Here is a 21,356-nt window from a genome sequence, read left to right on the forward strand (position 1 = left end):
TTCTCGTTTGAAGATCTAAAACAATTAAGTTTGGGAAAAAATACACAAAAATAGAAGAAATCAGGAAGGGGGTCAAATACTTTTTCAAAGCACTGTATGTGTATATAAACCAGTGCAAAATAAATAAAAGTAAATATTTAAATTAAATTATATTTCTATGCTAAATAATTGTTTTGTATTAGTATTTTGTTGTTTTGTTTTATTGTATACACATTTATTGTTTACACATTACATTTACAATTCTGAATAAATACATAATTTCTTATATAATAAAAAATAAAATATCTATTTCTGTGCATGTGTTGCAGCCCATGTTTAATGCTAACTGCCCTTCAATCTACTTATTCTAGCTTTATGCAAAAATAAAATGAATAATATTATATTCCCATGCTAAATAAGTAAATTTCTATTTCAATTTAAGATACATAATTACATAATAATAATAACAATAATCAAAATAATAACTTTTCCTAATAAAATAAAATAAAATACATTTTATAAAATAAAATGTAATATGTCTATTTCTATGCATGTGTTCCAGCACGTTTCATGCTAACTGCCGTTCAGTCTACTTATTCAATTACTATGCAAAATAAATATAATATAATAAAATTATATTATATTCCTATTCTAAATAACTATTTCTATTTTAATTAAATATAAATCATTTTAAAGATAATTTTTACTGAACAGCAATATTTTTTCTTAATAATATACAACAAAATAAAATATATTTCTTTTTATAAATTAAATGTAAAATGTTTATTTCTATGCATGTGTTGCAGCCCATATTTCATGCTTATTGATTTTCAATCTACTTATTCTATTTCTATGCTAAATAAACATAATACAATTATATTATTATTATTATTATTATTAATAATACATTTTCCAAATAAAACACAACAAAATATAAAAAAATATATTTTTCTAAAATTAAATATAAAATGTCTATTTCTATGCATGCGTTGAAGCACGTTTCATGCCAACTGACCTTCAGTCTACTTATTCTACTTCTATGCAAAATGAATGTAATAAATAAATGTTATATTGTATGCCTATTCTAAATAAATAAGTACATTTCTATTTCAATTCAAGATTAATAATTTAAAGAATATTATTATTATTAATAATTATAATATATTTTCTAAATAAAACACAACTAAATAAAATAAATTTCTTTTTATGAAATTAATGTATAATGTCCATTTATATGCATGCATTGAAGCACATGTTTCATGCTAATTGACGTTCAATCTACTTATTCTATTTCTATGCAAAATACATTAATTTAATATAATACATTAATTTTATATTTTATTCCTATTCTAAATAAATAAATACATTTCCATTTTAATTCAAGATAAATAGTTTTAAAGATAATATTTCTCATTGTATTAGAATATTCTTTCTTATTAAAACACAACAAAATAAAATACATTTATTTTTTTAGTCTATTTCTATGCATGTTTTACGGCCAACAGATGTCACTCGTGGGCGCAGTAAACACTGAACACGTGACACTGTTTGAGCCTGTAAGATCCACTCAGTGTTTTTGTTTTTTCTAATAATCCATGACTAACCTCTCCTAAAGCAAACCCCGTGATCAACACACACAACAAACAAAACTGGACAAGTGATAATGGCGAGCGACGAGGAGGAGGCTAACAGACGGCCCTCATCGGTGGATCTGGAGGCCTGGTTCCCCGCGCCTGTCAGCGGGGAGGATGAGCCCGAGCTCCGGCGTCTGCGGGAGCGTCTGCGCGGCTGGCTGTCGCAGTACGAGCCCGCGGTGATCTCGGCGCAGCGGCTGCTAGTGTGGGAGAGGCCGCTGCACAGCATCATCGCGGCGTTCATGCTCAACACGGTGTTCTGGTGAGAGTCGTCCCGGATAAACCTGTTCATGTTCAAGTGACAGTATAAATCCCATTTAGCACTATGATAATGCCAATACCATGACTATAACACGATATTATTCTTTTAAGTACATTGGAGGACCATATTAATATAGTAATCATATTGTACCATAGTATTATTATTATTATTATTACAATGTTCATTGTAGATATCAAAATACCATGGTATTAAAATCTGATACCATCACTTTACTACCACAGTGCATTTTTAAAAGCTAATTTATTTTAAGATTTTAGAATTTAACAGTTCAAAATAATCAAATGTATAAATAACAAGGGGGTCTGTTTCATTTTATTACTATGGTAAGTATAGTTTTTTTCTCCCAATTTGGAATGCCCAATTCCCATTACTTAGTAGGTCCTCGTGGTGGTGAGGTTACCTGGTGGCAAGTCTCAGTTGCCTCCGCTTCTGAGACAGTCAGTCGGCGCATCTTATCACATGGCTCGTTGTGCATGACACCGCGGAGACTCACAGCATGTGGAGGCTCATGCTACTCTCCGCGATCCACGCACAACTTACCACGTGCCTCGTTGAGAGCGAGAACCCCTAATCACGACCACAAGGAGGTTACCCCATGTGACTCTACCCTCCCTAGCAGAGTCACTCAGCACACCATGGATTCGAATTTGGGACTCCAGGGGTGGTAGTCAGTGTCAATACTCGCTGAGCTACCCAGGCCCCCTGTAGGTATAGTTTTTTCCCCTAATGCCCAATTCCCAATTTGCTTTTAAGTCCACGTGGTCGCGTAGTGATTCACCTCAGACAGGAGAACGAATCCCAGTTGCCTCCGTGTCTGAGACCCTGCACATCTTATCACGTGGCTTGTTGAGCGCGTTGCCACGGAGACTCGTGTGGAGGCTTCACGCCATCCACTGCGACAACCACGCTCAACTCACCACGCGCCCCACCGAGAATGAACCACATTATTGCGACCATGAGGAGTTTACCCCATGTGACTCTACCCACCCTAGCAACCGGGCCAATTTGGTTGCTTAGGAGACCTGGCTGGAGTCACTCGGCACACCCTGGGATTCGAACTAGCGAGCTAGCAAACTCAAGGGGTGGTAGCCAGCGTATTCTACCACTGAGCTATCCAGGCCCTCTGTAGGTATAGTTTTTAAACTTGTTTAGACTACTCAGGGTTTTTCGGGCATAGAGAATTATGAGGCGGCCGCCTCCGTCAAATTTTGTGCCGCCTCCGACTGTCGACGAAACTCAGGCAGGCTGTCACGTGCACAGATAGACCCCAAGTGGTGCTCAAGCACCCACCCTCTTTCACTAGAAGTGCTCATTTTGCAAGTCATTTCTTATTTTTTTATTTATATTTTAGTTTTTATTTAAATTTGGCCCTTGGCATCAATTCTCAATTAAACGTGTGCCTGAAATCTGCATTTAAGTTGTAATTCTGCGAGACCACACGAGCCCCTGCCCCAACCCCCTTTGACATTCTTTGTCACAGCTTCCACACAACATCGAAGTCTACCTGACCAGCCTTCATTTGTGACAGCCAGGTAAGGATAATGTTTGACTTCGACATTGTTTGCCACTGCTGTGAAATTAAAACACTATAAAAAAAATCTCCATAGAGCCAGCAGAACTTAGGGAGTAGCCCTCCATTAAGCTTAACAACAAGCAAGCTAATCAGACGTTGGCTCAAAATAGCGTCGTGCAGGGTCGGAAATGGCCACAAAATTCAATATTTGAATTGCTCCTGTTTGAGTTGTTTTTTTTATATTGATAACATAACATAGTCAATCCTCAGTGGTCACCTGAGGCGCCGTTGTGATCACCTGACTTTTTCCCTGATAACAGTAGAAAGAAATACTCCGTCATTTTTGGTCATACAGATAAGAGTAAGACATCATTCAGAACTATAAAGGGTTTACTTTTATTAGTGTACACCCACAATAACAGCAAAACGTTGTGGTTTTGTAAAATAAAGAATTCATACAGGATACGCTTTCTGCCGCCTCGGTCTCCGTGAACTTCTGTCTTGGAGGGCGTCACGAAAACGAATCAAAACTCAGCGTATACTTGCCTCGCAGACATGAGAAATATGTGTATAGAAAGCTTGAATTGTCTGCTTTTAAATGAACCAATTTAAATTGAATACAAATGTTCTCTGATTGTGTAATCCATATGAAACCAACAAGAGGTACAGTCTTTCCCGTTTGAGCTCATTATCGTTTTTGGAAGAAGACACGCTGTGATTTTACCTCAGAAGAAGAGTGTGATCCGATTCGGCCTTTCTAACACAAAAAGTGTCCCACAAAAGTTAATTTTGTGAGCGTAAACTGGAGTCTGTTATGTGTTTCCTGGCCTTATTTCAGTGACTTACTAACTTAAATTACTAACCACGCATAATCTTGATTTTCTCAAAAATGCAAACATGTACATCTCAAGTTTGGAGGCTCTTATGTTACAACACTGCTGAGAAAGTGAAGCAGTTTATTTATTCATTTTGTTAATTATTCATGCTTGACATGATGACTACAATCATGTCAACTGTATCTGGGCAAAATGTTTTATTGTTATCTCAAAGCAAGTTATGGCATTTGGAACCAAGGTTGCCTTTTTTATCAAAAGTCCAAAAAACTCTCCAAACAGGTGATCTGAGGGTTTTACTGAACCTAAGAACTACTTACATTTGTAAATGCCACAATAAACCAGAAAGATTTCAGTTGTGCACATGGTAAATCAAGACCTGTCAATCTAAACCATCAGTCCAATCCAAGCTGTAAAACAGTGGCCGATTGTTCTCTACACATCGTCCCTTCCCACCATATCCACCCACATACCTGAGATCAGAGATGATCTTATTATCGGTTTAAGAGGTTAATCAAGTTTGCTGTTTGTGAACTATAAATGAACACATTAGCTGTTATGTTGTATTTAATTAATTCAGTGTTGAACAGGTTAGCTTTTTTAATTAAATAGGCTATAAGTTGATAATTGTCATTTCAACACCTAAAATATGCTGCTTTAAGTGTTTGCTTCAGCCAGTGGAAGGCATGGTACGTGATCATGATGCTACCACCTCTGCCCCATTTTGAGCCAGGAAAATCCCTGCTATTATTTATCATAAATATCATAGTTACATTGCTCTAACCATTATAATAAGCAGTCACTCATTTTTACCTGTGGTTACTATAGGATGAACATAAATACCACTGTTAAATTATTATCCATTTGTAATGCTTACTATGCAAGAACTATTTCAAATATCCATAATGGATTTTGTCTTGAATGTGCCATACTGTATGTTTTCATTTTTTGTAATTGGATTATTAACAGAGTGTCATACTTTAATGGTTGTTTATGTGTTTCAGGCTCCTGTCGTCTACGTCTTTGAGACCCTTGTTCCTCCTGAGTGTGTCTCTTATTGGTCTGACTCTACTGGAGAGATGGAAAGACAAACTGCCTCAAATCACTGGTAATGCATGGATGCACTATACTTAAATGGGTACTTATTGTTGGATACTCACTGTTTGCCCACTTTATTTTCTACAGTGTGGCATCCTGAGCCAGCTGTGATTGAACGGTATGTATTGTGTGAAAAATCTGTGCATGTCTCAACAGCAATCCCGTCCCTTAAGTGTTTAGACTGGTGCATTATGTTTATTTAGAGCACAGTACATTCTTACAAATTAATATTCTTGTCAGATGTGTAATTGCTTCCCATTGCTTATGTTGGCAGAAAACTATTTCATCCATGTTAGAAAGTAATCTGGAGTAGTAATGCAGCTTAAGAAACTTTGTGGCATCTTGGCTCCGTAACTTAAATTCAATATGTTGAATTCAATTACCACAGAAAATAATTTCAACTTGTCCTTCAATTTGAAAAATCAAAACAAAAAAAAAACAAGCAGATTATGTTTACTGTAATGCACTTTCAATAGACGTCGATGGGGTAACACATTGTTGGGGCAAGCATTAAAATGCACACAAAGACTTAAACATTATATGTGTTAACATGAGATTAATGTGCTAAAGAAAAGTAGTCCCACCTCTAGTGGGACAATTTAGACAACTTTAGCCATTCTAATTGTGAAAATGAATGCGTTTGCTTTTACAGAGAAACCATAACGGAGCAGCCACGTCTGCTAAGCGTCGATGAACTCAGCCATCATCTTGCTGAAAGTTATCTCACCTTCATCCTCTATTTCCAGGAAATGCTTCAATACAAACGGCAGAATCATGGAAAGGTTCGAGATCTGAGATCTGTTCTCGAACCAAAACCATTTGAAAAGAAATTTGTGTCATAAGGAACGTCACCTTAAGTGCTAAGATTGTAATTTTTAAATATAGCTAGAAGCAGCAATTACGGGACCAAGCACATTAACAGCATGTAAGGAAGTATGATTGGAAATCACTGCATAGGATTTTAAGAAAAGTGGTATAAATAATATTAAGTAGAGTTGCTTGTTTTACAATACAATTCAACAGATGGCGCTGTCACAAGGGGCCCTATTTTAAGCATTCAAGCGCAATGCGCAGCGCAATGCTTTGAGTCATAAGCGCAAAGTCAATGGGCATGGCCGTGAAGTGTTAGTATTTTCGTGTAAGTGTGCGCTAAATCTGGGTGCAAGTGGGTTTGGTGAAATCACGCACGCAAGGTGCTGATCGGGTCAATGGAGGTTCATCACCGGCACCGCCTCCGTCCTATTATACAGTCCATTCCCTGTCAAGCACCAGCGATATAAACAAAGACAGTACATTCATAAGAAGTTGGTAGCTTGTGGAAATTCTAGAATGGCTGAAATCACAGAATTTTAAAGCAGATTAAAACCCTTTTGTGGGTTTGTTTACATTTGAATCGTTCACAGTTAAAGTTTGAATTAGTGACCATTCTGTTGGCCTGTTTGAACATTCCATCAATGTAAGTCTGAGATTTTTCAGATATTTGATGGCCCGCTGTGCGAAAACCATAAGCCCAATCTGTTAGGAAAGGCAGAGCACACTATAACAGAACAGTCTGAAGGTCTGTGCCAAGTTTGGTGGCTTTAGCTTGAAAGCTCTAGGAGGAGTTTGTCTTATAAATTTTGGAAAAACCCTAAACAACGTTTGTAGAATAACAGTATTTTGGTTTCGTCAAGCCAACATAATTATATTTGTATGTTTGGAAGAAATGAAACGTTTGACAAAATATATGCCCAGAAAGTCTTTACTAATCTTTCTCTCTCTCTCCTCATCAGTTCTGCGTTATGATGTGTTCAGGATGTTTCATATTGGCCGTGGTTGGGCATTATATTCCTGGGATTATGATCTCCTACATTATATGTGAGAAATATTAACATTTGCCTGCTTGTGTTTGTTTATTTCCATATGTGTACACACACCGTTGCCTTTATAGATCAACTGCTTGAATAACGCAACATACAGCTTTTCAAGTCCACCTCTGCACTTACATCACACTTTGTGTGTAGATTGCACTGCTATATATTAAATAGGCAAAATAGCAAGATACATATTTTACATTTTCTCTTTAGAGAGAGAGAGATCAAACATATTCTCAGCATGGCAGTTCGGATGGGTTAAATGTTTTTGCTTCCCAAAAGTCACATTTAATTGCAGAAATGATACTCAAGTCAACATGTTACAACAACTCAAACAGGTGGCGAAAAGTGTGAAAGTAGTAACAGTTTCTATTCTCCTTAATTTATTTTTTGGCTTGAAGATTCTTCTTGGTGGCTGGAAGTGAATAGTGTTGTTCTCTGTGCTGTGTTCAGTATTGAGTGTGCTGCTGTGGCCATTGGTGGTCTATCATGAACTGATCCAGAAAATGTACACCGGACTGGAGCCCATTCTGATGAAACTGGACTACAGCATGAAGGGAGACACACAGCGCCGCAAATATGACAAGAGAAGTGAGAAGGATTCCTTTGTTTAGTTTATAACTTGTTCTGCATAGTTTAAAAATTAAACCCCTTATACTCTGGTGCAATTTTTCACACTCAAATTTAAAAGCTCTCCATTCACATATATAGTGGACTAATTGCAAAAAAATTCAGTTCATGTACCACCCTCATTATTTCATCGAAAATCTCGGCCTCTGAGTGGACTAGAAGGTCAAACTAAGTGTCATTAGAAGGCTGCGATCCTCCCCTTTGCAATGAAACATATTTTTCTGATGATTTGTTTGACATGCTTTTCCTGCTAGATGGCATATTTTGTTCTGGACATCTAAGATATAACATTAAACATTCACCCAAGCAAGCACACAGACAAGTAAAAAAATGGCTAATTTTTTAAAGAACTGCCTAAGGTAGCAGCAGATGTAAAGTTTTTAGCTATTTGGAGTTTACAGCAGCAGTGATTGGCGCATTAAAGAGACATTTGTATTTTGAAAATCTTTCAAACTGTGGTATTAGGGCAACAAAATTAACTATACCGTCACATTCCTGAAAATGAGAGCTTTCATTTGATATATGACCTGTAAATTTAAGTGCTATGTGAGACTTTTTTCATATAAATATTTCTACCCCATTACCTCTAGGGGGCGCTATTTTGCGGCGGTAATTTTTGAGGCCTTATTTTGTTTTTTTATGCAACATAAATGCAGAAGTGATGGTTATCTCTTAAAGTTCAGATTCTAAGCTTTCAAGTGATACCTTATATACCTGACTTATGTATACGGGGACTTTAACGTTTTAAACATAAACATTTTCCGCATTATAGCGCCCCACTTTGGACATGCCGGTGGGTCCATAGAGTTTAAGGGGTTAAGTGTAAAAATTTTCGGTCATCTGATCTGGTAAATCTGGCTGCTAGGGAAGCACAATTATAGAAATTCTGGCCGATTAACCAATTTTATATTAATTTGAAAACAATTGTGTTCACACAAAACTAGCTGTACTGTTAAACTATGAAAACGAAGAAAAGCATCTACCCAGATATGGTTTAGCCAAGGAATATTAAACCAACATTTTTGCGCATTTTATGGCCAATTACCAATATGATGGCCAAAATTATAAATCCATGATGCTCGATGTGTTGCCAGAGTTACAAAAAAAAAAAAAAAAAGGACAATCAGGCATTGAAGTAATTATCATGTTGGTATAATATCCACATGTATTGGATGTAGAGTGCAACAGTCTGGTTCCAGAAGTAAAAATCCCATTAATGTATCCCATAGACTAATTGATTTTCAGCGATAACTTATAAACCTTTAAATACAGATCTACTGTGAGCTATGAGATTGTTCATCAATGGTATATGCTTTCGTTGAAGGCATCCATCTACGTTATTTCAACTTCATTGTTTAAAAATTGAGTTTGATAGCAGAATTCATGGTAAACAACTACATTACCCATGGTACAGCAGAGAAAATTCCACCAATCAGAGAAGCGCGGCCAACAAAACCCACGAAACGTGTCTCAGAGTGCCCACACGCTCTCGTGACGCACTGTGAATAACGTTATTGAGTTGGTCTCCCTTCACCTTTAAACTACTTCTATATTTGTACGTATCGGAATATTTTGTAATAAACGTAAAATACATTGTTTCTATACTTATAATCAACAATCTAAAATAAATAGTTTGATACACTGCCTGGCCAAAACAAAAGTTGCAAAAGATGCTTAAGAGCCTAGAATTGGATTATTATTGCAGTGATTAATATGTTTCAGCTGACATCAAATTTTAACCCTAACTGATGCAGTGCGTAGCTTCTCATTTCTTGAGAACAACCATGTCGGAAGACGTATCCCGTGGTCGTGGAAGATTTTTTACTGGGGTTCAGAAGGGGCAAATTATTGGCAGCTGTGTGGCCACAAGAAAGCCACTTGTTAGTGAGGGTAATAGGAAAAAAACAACTTCAATGTTATAGGGAGCATAAAGTTTGGATAATGGAGCAATGGAAAAAGGTCATGTGGTTTAGAGGAGTCCAGATTTACCCTATTCCAAAGCGATGGGTGCGTCAGGTTAAGGGAAGCACATGAAGCGATGCACCCGTCATGCGTAGTGCCCACTGTACAAGCCTCTGGAGGCAGTGTTATGATCTGGGGTTGCTTCAGTTGGTCAGGTCGAGGCTCAGCAACGTTATGCGGCAATAAAATGAAGTCAGCTGACTACCTGAATGTACTGAATGACCAGGTTATCCCATCAATGGATTTTTTCTTCCCTGACGGCACGGGCATATTCCAGGACGACAGTGCTAAGATTCATCGGGCTCAAATTGTGAAACATTGGTCAAGGGAGCATGAAGAATCATTTTCACACATGAATTGGCTACCACAGAGTCCTGACCTTAACCCCATTGAAAGTCTTTGGGATGTGCTGGAGAAGACTTTACAGAGTGGTTCGACTCTCCCAACATCAAAACCTTTTTCTTAATGTCCAATTTTCTAATAATTTTTTTGCCTCAAAACAAAGGTTGTGATGTTGTTATTCTCCTCGGAGCTGGTTGGTTTGGCTCATGGCTCGCAGCTCTTTTATGAAGGATTTTATAAAAAGTCTATTGATGAAATGAATGGGGAAAATACTTCCAGAACCCAGATGGCTGAAAAAGTGGGTGGGCACTGTTGCACTCTATAGTGTATATTATGTATCCCTAATGCTAGTAACTCACAATTATCGGGTCTTGGCACAGACTTTTTTGCTCTGTCACTTCCTGTCAGACAGACAGTGCTATAGAAAAGTGTGTGTGTGTGTGTGTGTGTGTGTGCAGAGCTGAAGAAGGAGCAGGAAGAGGGTGATGAGCCGAGAGCAGAGACAGAGAGTGAGAGCGAGGAGGAGTTGTCCTGTTTCACCCCTACTGTGAGTATTCTCTGATTTAAGGACTTAGTTTAATGTCTAGGAGTTATTAAATCTTAAAGGTGCCATATTCTGCGCTTTTTTTAGCATTTTATATTTTTCTCCCTGAAGTCGACTTGGAATGCTATTCCAGATTTCTTGCACCAAAAATCACAAAATGTTCATAAATGACATTGAATAAAGTTAGGCTTTCTGTCGTAGATGTTAGTGAAATATTTGATTGCCTTGACTTACCATTCTTGGGCTGTTTTGATTGGTTATTGACTGTAATTTTGGACACTGATTGGTTCTTTTCTTGGAGCAGGTGGATGTGAAGACTACGGCTCTGGCGATGGCCATCACTGACTCTGAGCTCTCTGATGAAGAGGCATCTATACTGGAAAGTGGAGGATTCTCTGTGTCTAGAGCCACCACACCACAGCTCACTGATGTTTCTGAAGGTACATCAAATCCTAAACCTTACTTTATTTATATGTTTTGGATACATTTTTATACTTTGCACATTATATTGTCATTTGATTTTGATTGATTTTAATGTATCTACTATGTGGTCTACTTTTTAATCTGTGGTTAATGTCATATTTGGTAAAACAGAACTTAGACTAATTAAAATTAGTTAGTTGGTATTAGAGAACCAATTTCCTTTAATATCCTTTGTAAAATATTCCCACAAATTCGAATTAGTGCAAATCATTTACAGAGTCGTTCTTTTGTAAATTTGAATTTCTGCGTAAATTATTTGTCAAACCATGCTTGCATACGTTGGAAACTGTAAATCGTTTGTAAAACATTATTACAAATTCGAATTAGAAAAAATCATTTACAAAACCATTCTTACATAAATCTGAATTTCTGCGTAAATTATGTCAGATCGTGGTTGCACAAATTTAAATTCTGTATAAATTGTTTAACATTATTACAAATTTGAATAAATTCAAATTATTCATAGAACTATTCTTATGTAAATTTATATTTTTGTGTAAATTGTTTGTCAAACCATGCTTGCACATTCAAATTTCTGTGTAATTCATTCATAAAACATTCTTACAAATTTGAATTAGTGCAAATCATTCACAAAACCATTCTTACGTAAATGTGAATTTTTACGTAAATTATTCGTCAAACCATGTTCACAAAATTTTAATTTTGTTTAAATAATTCATTAAACATAAAAAATTCAAATTAGTGCAAATAATTCCCAAAACATTCTGTAATTTTGAATTTATGCGTAAATTATTCATCAAACCGTGCTTGCACAAATTTGAATTTCTGTGCAATTAATTCATAAAACATTGGTACAAATTCAAATTAGTGCAAATAATTCCCAAAACATTCTACGTAATTTTGAATTTCTGTGGAAATTATTTATTAAACCATGCTTGCACAAATTTACATTTCTGTGCAAATGATTCCCAAAACATTCTACGTAATTTTGAATTTTTATGTAAATTATTCGTCAAACCATGTTCACAAAAATTCGAATTTTTCTGTAATTTGTTCGTTAAACATTACAATTTTGAATTAGTGAAACTTATTCCCAAATCATTCAACGTAATTTTTAATTCCTGCGTAAATTATTTGTAAAACCATACTTGCACGAATTTTAATTTCTTGTGCAAATCGTTCATAAAACATTCGTACAAATTCAATAAGTCGTTTGTAAAACATTCTTAAAAATTAGAGTTGTTGCAAATGATTTACAAAACCATTCTTACGTAAATTTTTTATTTCTTTGTAAATTATTCGTCAAACCATACTTGCACAAATAAAAATGTTTGTGTAAATGGTTCGTAAAATCTTGTACAAATTGGAATACATGCAAAGTATTTACAGAACCGTAAATTAGAATTTTTGTGTGAATTATTCATCAAACCATGCTTGCAAAAATTCAGTTTTCTGTGTAAATCGTTTGTTAAACATTCGTACAAATTTTAGAGCAAAACATTCACGAAAATTTTTTGTAAATTAGAATTTTTACGCAAATGATTCGTCAAACTATGTTCACAAAAATTCGAATTTCTCTGTAATTCGTTCATTAAACATTACAGTATTTAATTAGTGAAACTTATTCCCAAAACATTCTGTAATTTTGAATTCCTGCGGAAATTATTTGTCAAACCATGCTTGCACAAATTTGAATTTCTGTGCAAATCATTCATAAAACATTCGTACAAATTCAACTTTGTGCAAATCATTCACAAAATCATATGAATTTTTTTGTGAATTATTAATCAAACCATGCTTGCTTAAATTTAAATTTCTGTGTTAATGGTTCGTAAACATTCTTACAAATCTGAATTAGTGCAAATTATTCACAGAACCATTCTTACATAAATTTGAATTTATATATATATATGTATGTGTGTGTGTATGTGTATGTGTGTGTGTGTGTGTGTGTGTGTGTGTGTGTGTGTGTGTGTGTGTGTGTGTGTGTGTGTGTGTGTGTAAATCTTCACAAACACAGCTTAACTTTACATTTTTGTATTCCAAAAATGTTATTTTCTTCAACAGACTTGGATCAGCAGAGTGTGCAAAGTGAACCCGAAGAGTCATTCACTAGGGACCTAGCGGAGTTTCCTTCAGTGGATGAGCTGCCCTCTATCGAACCGGGTCTGTTCCATTTCCCTCTGGGTGTTCTTGGGTGTGACCAGGCAGGTGCCCTGGAAGAACCCCAGTCCCCCACCAGCCTCCTCATCCAACATTTATCATCCCCGCTTCACTTTGTCAACACACACTTCAATGGACTCGGACAAGCAACTAGGGCAGGCCAAGGCATTCTCGGTACTGAGAATGAAGAAAGTGGATTGGCTGACGGTGTCTCAAGACCTGCACAGTCACTGGAAGCCCTTAGCGAGGAGATAGTGAGCACAGCCATCTCTACTGTAGTACAGAACACTCTCTCAGCCCTATTACGCTCCACAGAGGCCAGCGAGGGGTCCTCCATGGCCTCATTTCTTCCCACCGAGACACCTCCGTGCCCAATGGAATCGGCCCTTGAGTCACCCTCCGCCCAGGAAGCCGGCATAGAGGAAGAAGAGGGTGACGTCACCGAAGCAAGCACAGAGGAGCAGACTGATGTCACACTCGTACCTGCAGAAGAAGAGGACTTTGAACTTCTGGACCAAAGCGAACTGGAACAGATGGATGAGGGGCTGGGCCTTGGAGTTGATGAACAGGACGTGGGCGGGGCCTCTGCAGACAAGCCCACAAGCAGTCAGCAGCATGCAGATCAACAGGATTCCTAGCTTCTCACCATCAAAACGGTTCTTTTTATTCATAGTCCATGTAGATACCATATAATGACACATTTGCTTTGTGAAAGGGAACTTTGCAGTCAACTATGCCTTTATTTTGATTTCAAGAGTGAGATCACTGTGATTGGTGGGCTTTTATTTATCGAGCAGGTGAACGTTGAGTCTCGCAAAATGTACGACACCTAATCCTAAACATGATGGTAACGAGATTTTTTTAGAGAACTAATTCACCTTCAGCCTCAAACCAACAACAACAAATCAAGCCACTCAGATTTCAGAACCGATTTAAAGGGATAGTTCACCCAGAAATGAAAACTTGATCATTTTTTACTCACCCTCGTGTTGTTTCAAACTTGTATGATTTGCTTTTGAGTGAGCTATTCCTTTCAAATAGACTGACAAGTTTTAAATGTTTACTGTATATTTTGACAATGACAAAATGTCTGTGATAGATAACGAGCTCTTTTGTTTATCAATCCCACACTGACCGTAGTCCTTTGGCTTTAGGCTTGATGTATACTTTAAAACCATGGGAACAAGCCACCTGGGTATGGGGCTAGATCAAAGACTATAGTATTTGAATCTGAATTTTGTTCATTTGAAGTCCAGATGTGACAATTAAAGGGATAGTTCACCCAAAAATGACAAAATTTCATCATTTACTCACCCTCATGCCATCCCAGATGTGTATTTTCTTCTGCTGAACACAAATGAAGATTTTTAGGAGAATATCACTGTAGATCTATACGATGCAAGTGAACTTTGAAGCTCTACAAAGCACATAAAGGCAGCATAAAAAATAAAAAATCCATATGACTACAGTGGTGAAATGCAACTGAATTTAAATAATTTTTTACCATAAAGTTCCACTTTCACTTCCACATTCTTTTTCTTCTGTTTTTGGCAATTTGCATTCTTCGTACATATCGCCATCTACTGGGCAGGGAGGAGAATTTATAGTAGAAAAGGACTGAAATATTGATCTGTTTCTTACCCACACCTTATCGCTTCTGATTATATAGATTTAAGCACTGGAGTCATATGGATTATTTTTATTCTGTTTTTTGGACCTTCAAAGTTCTGGCCACCATTCTGAGCTGTGAAATTCGTTTAAAAATCTTGTTCAGCACAAGAAAGAAAGTCATACACATCTGGGATGGCATGAGGATGAGTAAATGATGAGAGAATTTTCATTTTTGGGTGAATAATTCCGTTGACAAAATGCAAGATGTTTGTGGTGTATTTTAGGAATTTGTATTTTTTTAAACAGCAGTTCTTTTTTTCTTTATATTTTTTTTTTTTTTTTTTTTGAACTAGCTGTAAATATTCAGATTATAAAATTACAGGTTCAAATTTTCAGATTAATGCATTGTTAATGCATTCTGAACTAACATGAACAATATTATTTATAAATGAACATTAGCTCAGTAATTACTCAAAGTCCTATGCTACATCAGACTGAGCCAGAGAATTCTGGTAACTCTGTGATTGGCCAAAATGCTAAATTCGACTATTCTGATAACCTCTACCTTTCACTGTGGAACCCGAAAGCTTGACCTTTGGCCTTGTTTGATCTAGGCCAAGATAGGACAGTCTGGATTTTTAAGATCTGAATTTGAGAGATTTGTATTTGGAGTTCTTGGTCTGAACATTCGAACCTGTAATTTTATAATCTGAATATTTACAGCTAATTCCATTTCTACAAAAAAAAACAAAAAAAACCATGCTGTTTAAAAATACAGATTTTTAAAATACAGCACATAATTTTTAACATTTTGTTAATTGTCTAGAAATAAATTAACAAAATTCAGTTTCAAATATTTTTTTCATTGTTTTAGCTCCATACCTGGGCCGAGTTTTTTTTTTTTTTTCTTACGGGGCTGGTAAATTTGGTTTGGTGTTCAAAGAAGGGAACGAACAGGCTGAAAAAACAACTTAAACCAGCCTGAGGTGGTTGCCTAGGCAGTGTTTCCCAAAAGCATCGCAAGCCTAGGTAGATCGTAGAAACCACCGGCACCAATGGTTTCTACTATCTACTTAGGCTTACGATGCTTTTGGGAAATACAGTCCAGATATGTCTAGTTTGATGGTTTTGAGGGGTTTTGCGCATTTCTGAGCTGGTCAGATTGGGAGACAAGCTAAACCAACTAAAACCACCTAAGACCGGCAAACCACCTTAGACTGATTTAAGCTGTTTTTCCGCAGGGGCGTAACTGCAAATCCTCAATAAAGAGACATGTTATGGTGATTGTCAGAGATTTATTTTCGTTATCATAGCTAAACTAATATATTGTATAATATATACATATAAAGATGGTCTTATTTATTACAATTGGTTAGAATGAAGAATAGTTTATTATTAAATATGTCTAGAATAAATAATGAAGTTGCAAGACTTGTATACTGGGATTTTGATGACAAAACCTGGAGAAAATTTTAAAAGCGATTAAAAAAAAAATTAATACATTTGTCTCTATTTAAGATGTTGCACAATTAATTGTAAATCAATTTCTGAAAATACTTTTGATGAAATGAATATTGGACTGTGCCATTTAGCTACTTGTATATGTTGGTGTTTGGGGATATTATCTTTGAAGTACTTGTTGAATTTCAGCACAAAATAAATACGTAATAGTATAATGTAATAGTTGCACACACCTGTTTAGTCCTAAAATGTTCCCCATTCAGTGTTTTTTTTTGTAACATTTCAATTAAACATGTCAGGTTAAATGCGATACGATTGGATGCACATTTGATCTATTGTTGTGCGCACATGCTCAAATTTTGCAGGACCTTTCGATTTTCATAGCCATGCCAAATAATTTAAATTGCGTTGTAAAAAAACAAAAAAAAAAAAAAAAAATCACATTATGTGGTCACAGATTGCCTGAAATTGTTTTGAATGATGAACTAAACTATCACTGTAAATCTACTGTAAGTTTGAGCGGAGTTTGCGCATGGGCTTGACTGAACTATCTTCCCATTTTTAAATTGAATTGAAAACTTGTAAGAGGGTAATCCTTCATGATTGATTGAACCTTATTTGTATCTACATTTTCAAGATGTAAACAATGTCAAGTTATTGAGTTATTTCTAGAATTTACCATGTAAAGCAAAAAGAGGGCATATTTTGTATTGTAATATTTAATATTGATTTGTCCTTTTGATTTCAATTTTGAAGCTTTTAATGACTACTTCTGTGGCACTGAATGAATATAATAGGATTTTATGATACAATATATATATATTTTTTTTCAATTATTAATCATACTAAAGGGAAATATCTTTTAAACTGGAAAAACAATGTATATATTTAATGGCCTGTATCAAAACAAAACAAAAACGCAAACTTTTTTCACACACATTTTTAAACGGATGTTGGCAGTTTGACATTCCTTGAAAGTCAAAAGTTGAGTTGCGCTCTTACACCGTGTCCTAACTAGAGGAAGACCGATATATCGGTTTTGCCGATTAATCTGTGCCAATAGTTGCTTTTTGGAACTATTGGTTATCTGGAAAATTCTTTGGCGATTTTTTTTTTTTTTTTTTTTTTTTTTTTTTTCTTGGTGTGTTTCAGGCTTGTTTATACTAAAAAGTCCTGCGTTATGCACCATATCATATTTTTTTTTCTGGTTATTATTGGGATTTTAGTTGAACAATAAACTGCATTTTGAATTTTATTTATTCTGGCTCTTTGTCTATGCCCTCCATAGTAAAGAAAGAATACACATTTTTTTTGACATTCTATGAATCAGTTTTAAAAACCATCGGCCTATTAATCGGATATCGACCTTTCCCACCACCTTAGTTATCGGTATCGGCAAAATCCCCTATCGGTCGACCTCTAGATTGGGTGTGATTGTGTCATGTTTTGCTGTGTTTTCAATGTAGACAGATTGCTTGCAGCTGAAAAATTAGCCTAGTTAGGACAGTTTTTTTTTTTTTTCTAGTTTTCTCTCGATTGATTTTTGCCCCTTCTGTAGATAATATCAACAAACTTACACATCTGATCTAGACAGTAGAGATTTGTGTTTTAAAATATTTACGGAGAGATTATGTTTGTGTAATAGTGATTGTGTTTTGCTCATGCTGTTACTGCTTTATGATCTATAAAAAAGCACTTAGAGCATTTAACTACGAAAATGTATTGTAGAATGTGTTTTATGTTTACTCCATACATCTCTAATATACACCTATATGCTGGTTGTCAAATGTTTTGTGTTAATTCACAAAGGGGAGCGTTCTTGGTGTGCTGAAATGAATGGGTAAAAAATTGTCAACCATCTGAAGTCCCAAGAATAGTAAAGCCTTATGTCAAATGTGGCAGTTGACGACTTAATTTGCACATGAGACTGTAAAGTGTCCCATTTGACATATGGTTCAGAAGGGTGTGCACAAGTTGCAACCTTTTGTGAAGCCCACACTTGTGTGAACTTTACTGCGGCCTACTTCTTAAGGGCATATACACGAGTGAAAGCTGCGATGGAACATTTTGCAGATAGGAATACGCAATCACCACGTTGTAGCAGAAGCTGAAATGTTCTCATCTTTTCACGAACCCTTGCGTTTTTCCTCTACGTCCTTCCAACGCATTTTCCTCATTGAAATCTAGGGATTAGCAGAGTTCTTTGATGCAGCATAAACTATGTAGGCTAGAGTTTGGATTTTTGAGTCCAGACTCAGACTTGCGTATGGTCTTAAATCCAACTATATCCATAAATGAATAGTTGCACCCCTGATTTTGATGTAATGGCTAAGTTATGAGTTTACAGTTGCATTTTGAATTCAACTTCCCTAGATTCACTTTCTGCTCTTGGACCCTGCTGTAACAGACTTGTTCTCAGTTTAACTCTGCCCCCTTTGAACTCGTACTTGTCTCGAACTTGATGTGTGTTGGATTCAATCAGTCGAGTCCGTGTCAAGACCAAGGACCAGTTGCAAGAAACACCTTAAGTTAAGAAAATACTTAGTTACACTTGTAAGTGTATTGTCAATAAGGGATTTCTTGCAACCGGCAGCTGGTTTTGACTCATCAAAGGTGGACTCGAACCAAATATTTGTGTAGGGGCACTAACAGTCAATACGACTTTGACAATATTCCAAGTATTGCACTTGATGTAGACATGCGACCTCCTGGAATTTTGCTTGTGCGTGTCCATGATGTCCATGAGACTGTAGGGTGTCCCATTTGGCGGCAATGTACCCTTGATGTGCCCTTTTGCGAAGCCCGCACTGGTATGTACATAAAAATGGACAACTACCCAACAGTCTGTGTGGCATTATTACAAAAGTGTGGACTTTTAAGAGGACCACAAAGGGCAACAGAGCTAGTGTCCTTGGTGGACATAGGACCAAGTAATACCAACATGATCACACAGTAAATCGATACATTGCTGCCGAAAGTTCATGTACCCTGAAATCAAACCCATTCTGCCTAATTACTGACAAGCGGCATCCCCCATCAGACATTTTTGCATCAGTGCAAGTGTGAATACATTTCCCTCTAGTGCTACTGATAGCATGCTGCTCGGGCAGCCTCCGAGACACAGAAGTACACACATCGTGTACACAGAAACAATTGTGAGCGTGATCCGCAGGTTGCGTTTTTGCATTTAAATGTCATTTTTATTTCACTGACGATTAGGTTTAGGGTTTGGGTTAGTGGGTAGAATTCATAAAACATGATTTCCTGTTGACTGTATCATTTACAACTAAAAATACAACTCTCTTTTGGCGCCACTGTGGACTTTTCGCGTGGATACTGAAACTCACATGTGCCCATATGTTCAACAACACTTCCAGCTGTAAGGCTAGGTGCCAAGAGAACTGTAACCCAGCACACGCCCACATAGAACAACAAAAGACTTCCAGGAAAAACAATGCTCAAACTCTCTCACAAGTAGGATCTGCACCTGAAAAACAAAGACCTCACTGTGTGAAAAACCCAGCTTCCTTCTTAACAAACATTTGTCCACCTGAGACATCCTGCCATCCTCATTCTACCCCCACAAACTCCAGCTGTTCTCTCTCTCCCTTGTCTCCCCCACAAGGTCCACACACAAGATGTATATGTGAAAATGTAACAAAGAAAACCATGAAAACAAAGAATGCAACTGTATGTGTTTGATATAATTTAAGAGGTCTCTGTGCGACTAGTATAATGGTCTCTTTCCCATGTTGGTAAAACTAATGGTGACAAAGTTATAAGGTCTTTGCCAAATACTGCATTATTCTGGAGGTCTATCCCCCTCCTTGACCTACAATTTAAATGATCTCTTGTATGTTAATAAGGTTAAATCCCAGGAAGTCAAGAACCCATTCACCCCCAAATTCTCATTGTTATAAGGATAATACAATTTGGTACACAATGTTTATTCTGTCTGGGTATTTAAGGAAAGTTGGCTCAGGGAATCTGTAAGCCAGATCTCCCACGCCTTGCCGTTGCATGTAGTTTTCCCGTTGTCAGGTATGTCTCTTGATTCTTATTTTTAGTAATGCTTGTTTATTCTGATCATGTGTGAAATTGGCTTTGATTTGGAGTTGTGTAACGATGTTTTATATCCTACCTGACAAATAAATTGTTATTATTTGATTTATTCTGAATTTCTCTGGAATCATTGTGACCAGTAGATCGCTATAGGGTACCTTTGTTACCGCAATGTATTAGAAACCACCCAGGACAACCAGATAGGACAATCACCTAGGACAACCGAGTAGGATTTAAATTTCATTAGACCAGGGTAGACCATACTGGAGCTTTAATATAGGAGAAACCACCCAGGACAAACGGGTAGGAAAAAGCCATATAAAGACTCTCAGTCACTGCTCACCTCCTGTCTTAGCAAGTTGTATGTACGTGACTAAGTGGCAATATCGTCTGGTTATGAGACAAGCCAAACCAGACGATATTAGTAAACCCTACAACCGCTGACTAAGAATGGAACTGGCCATCTTTTTTGGGAGGTTTACGTAATTTAATATGGTTGGCGTAAGACTCCAAAGATTGAAAGGACAATGAATAGAAGAGGATTTAGAGTAATCAATAACTTAAAAAGATCAAATTAAAAGAATGATCAGAAGTTAATTAGAACTAATATAAATTAGAGGTCTACTTAAATTGGAGACAGTATCAATCTGTAAAGTGTAAATTAACAATAATTGCTTTACTTCAGTGCTCAGAAAAGACAGAACAACACAGAGACCTTCAAAGGGCAATTTATTGAAGTTCCACTCCGAACCAATAGGTTGTGTCCCCTTTACACAGCTTTGTCCACGGGGGGGGCAGTGATTTGTATTTCAGTAAGCACAGACCGATTTTAGCTGAAGAACTTTCGAACTACTGTCGGCGATTTCACAATGACCACATTTACATGCACATAAGAAAACGGTTTATTCCAGGGCTTTTGCAGTAAGCGGCATTTTTAAAATTCA

The 21,356-nt window shown here is 36.5% G+C and overlaps 1 protein-coding gene across 2 annotated transcripts; it reads left to right on the forward strand.

Annotated features, from left to right (window-relative positions):
* Positions 1-1,565: 1,565 nt before the first annotated feature.
* retreg2 (reticulophagy regulator family member 2) lies at positions 1,566-20,528 on the forward strand. 2 transcript variants are annotated; one of them, XM_051702181.1, is made up of 10 exons: positions 1,567-1,875; positions 3,315-3,428; positions 5,247-5,350; positions 5,428-5,458; positions 5,993-6,122; positions 7,113-7,197; positions 7,647-7,784; positions 10,586-10,674; positions 10,976-11,111; positions 13,183-20,528. In XM_051702181.1, the coding sequence occupies exons 1-10, from the start codon at positions 1,643-1,645 to the stop codon at positions 13,914-13,916; spliced, it is 1,794 nt and encodes a 597-aa protein (XP_051558141.1). In that variant the 5' UTR covers positions 1,567-1,642; the 3' UTR covers positions 13,917-20,528. The 2 variants fall into 2 exon arrangements, with proteins under 2 accessions (XP_051558142.1, XP_051558141.1); XM_051702182.1 differs by lacking the exon at positions 3,315-3,428 and having other exon boundaries at positions 1,566-1,875.
* Positions 20,529-21,356: the final 828 nt, after the last annotated feature.

The sequence above is a fragment of the Myxocyprinus asiaticus genome, chromosome 7 (assembly GCF_019703515.2).
Source record: "Myxocyprinus asiaticus isolate MX2 ecotype Aquarium Trade chromosome 7, UBuf_Myxa_2, whole genome shotgun sequence".
Classification (NCBI taxonomy): Eukaryota; Metazoa; Chordata; class Actinopteri; order Cypriniformes; family Catostomidae; genus Myxocyprinus; species Myxocyprinus asiaticus.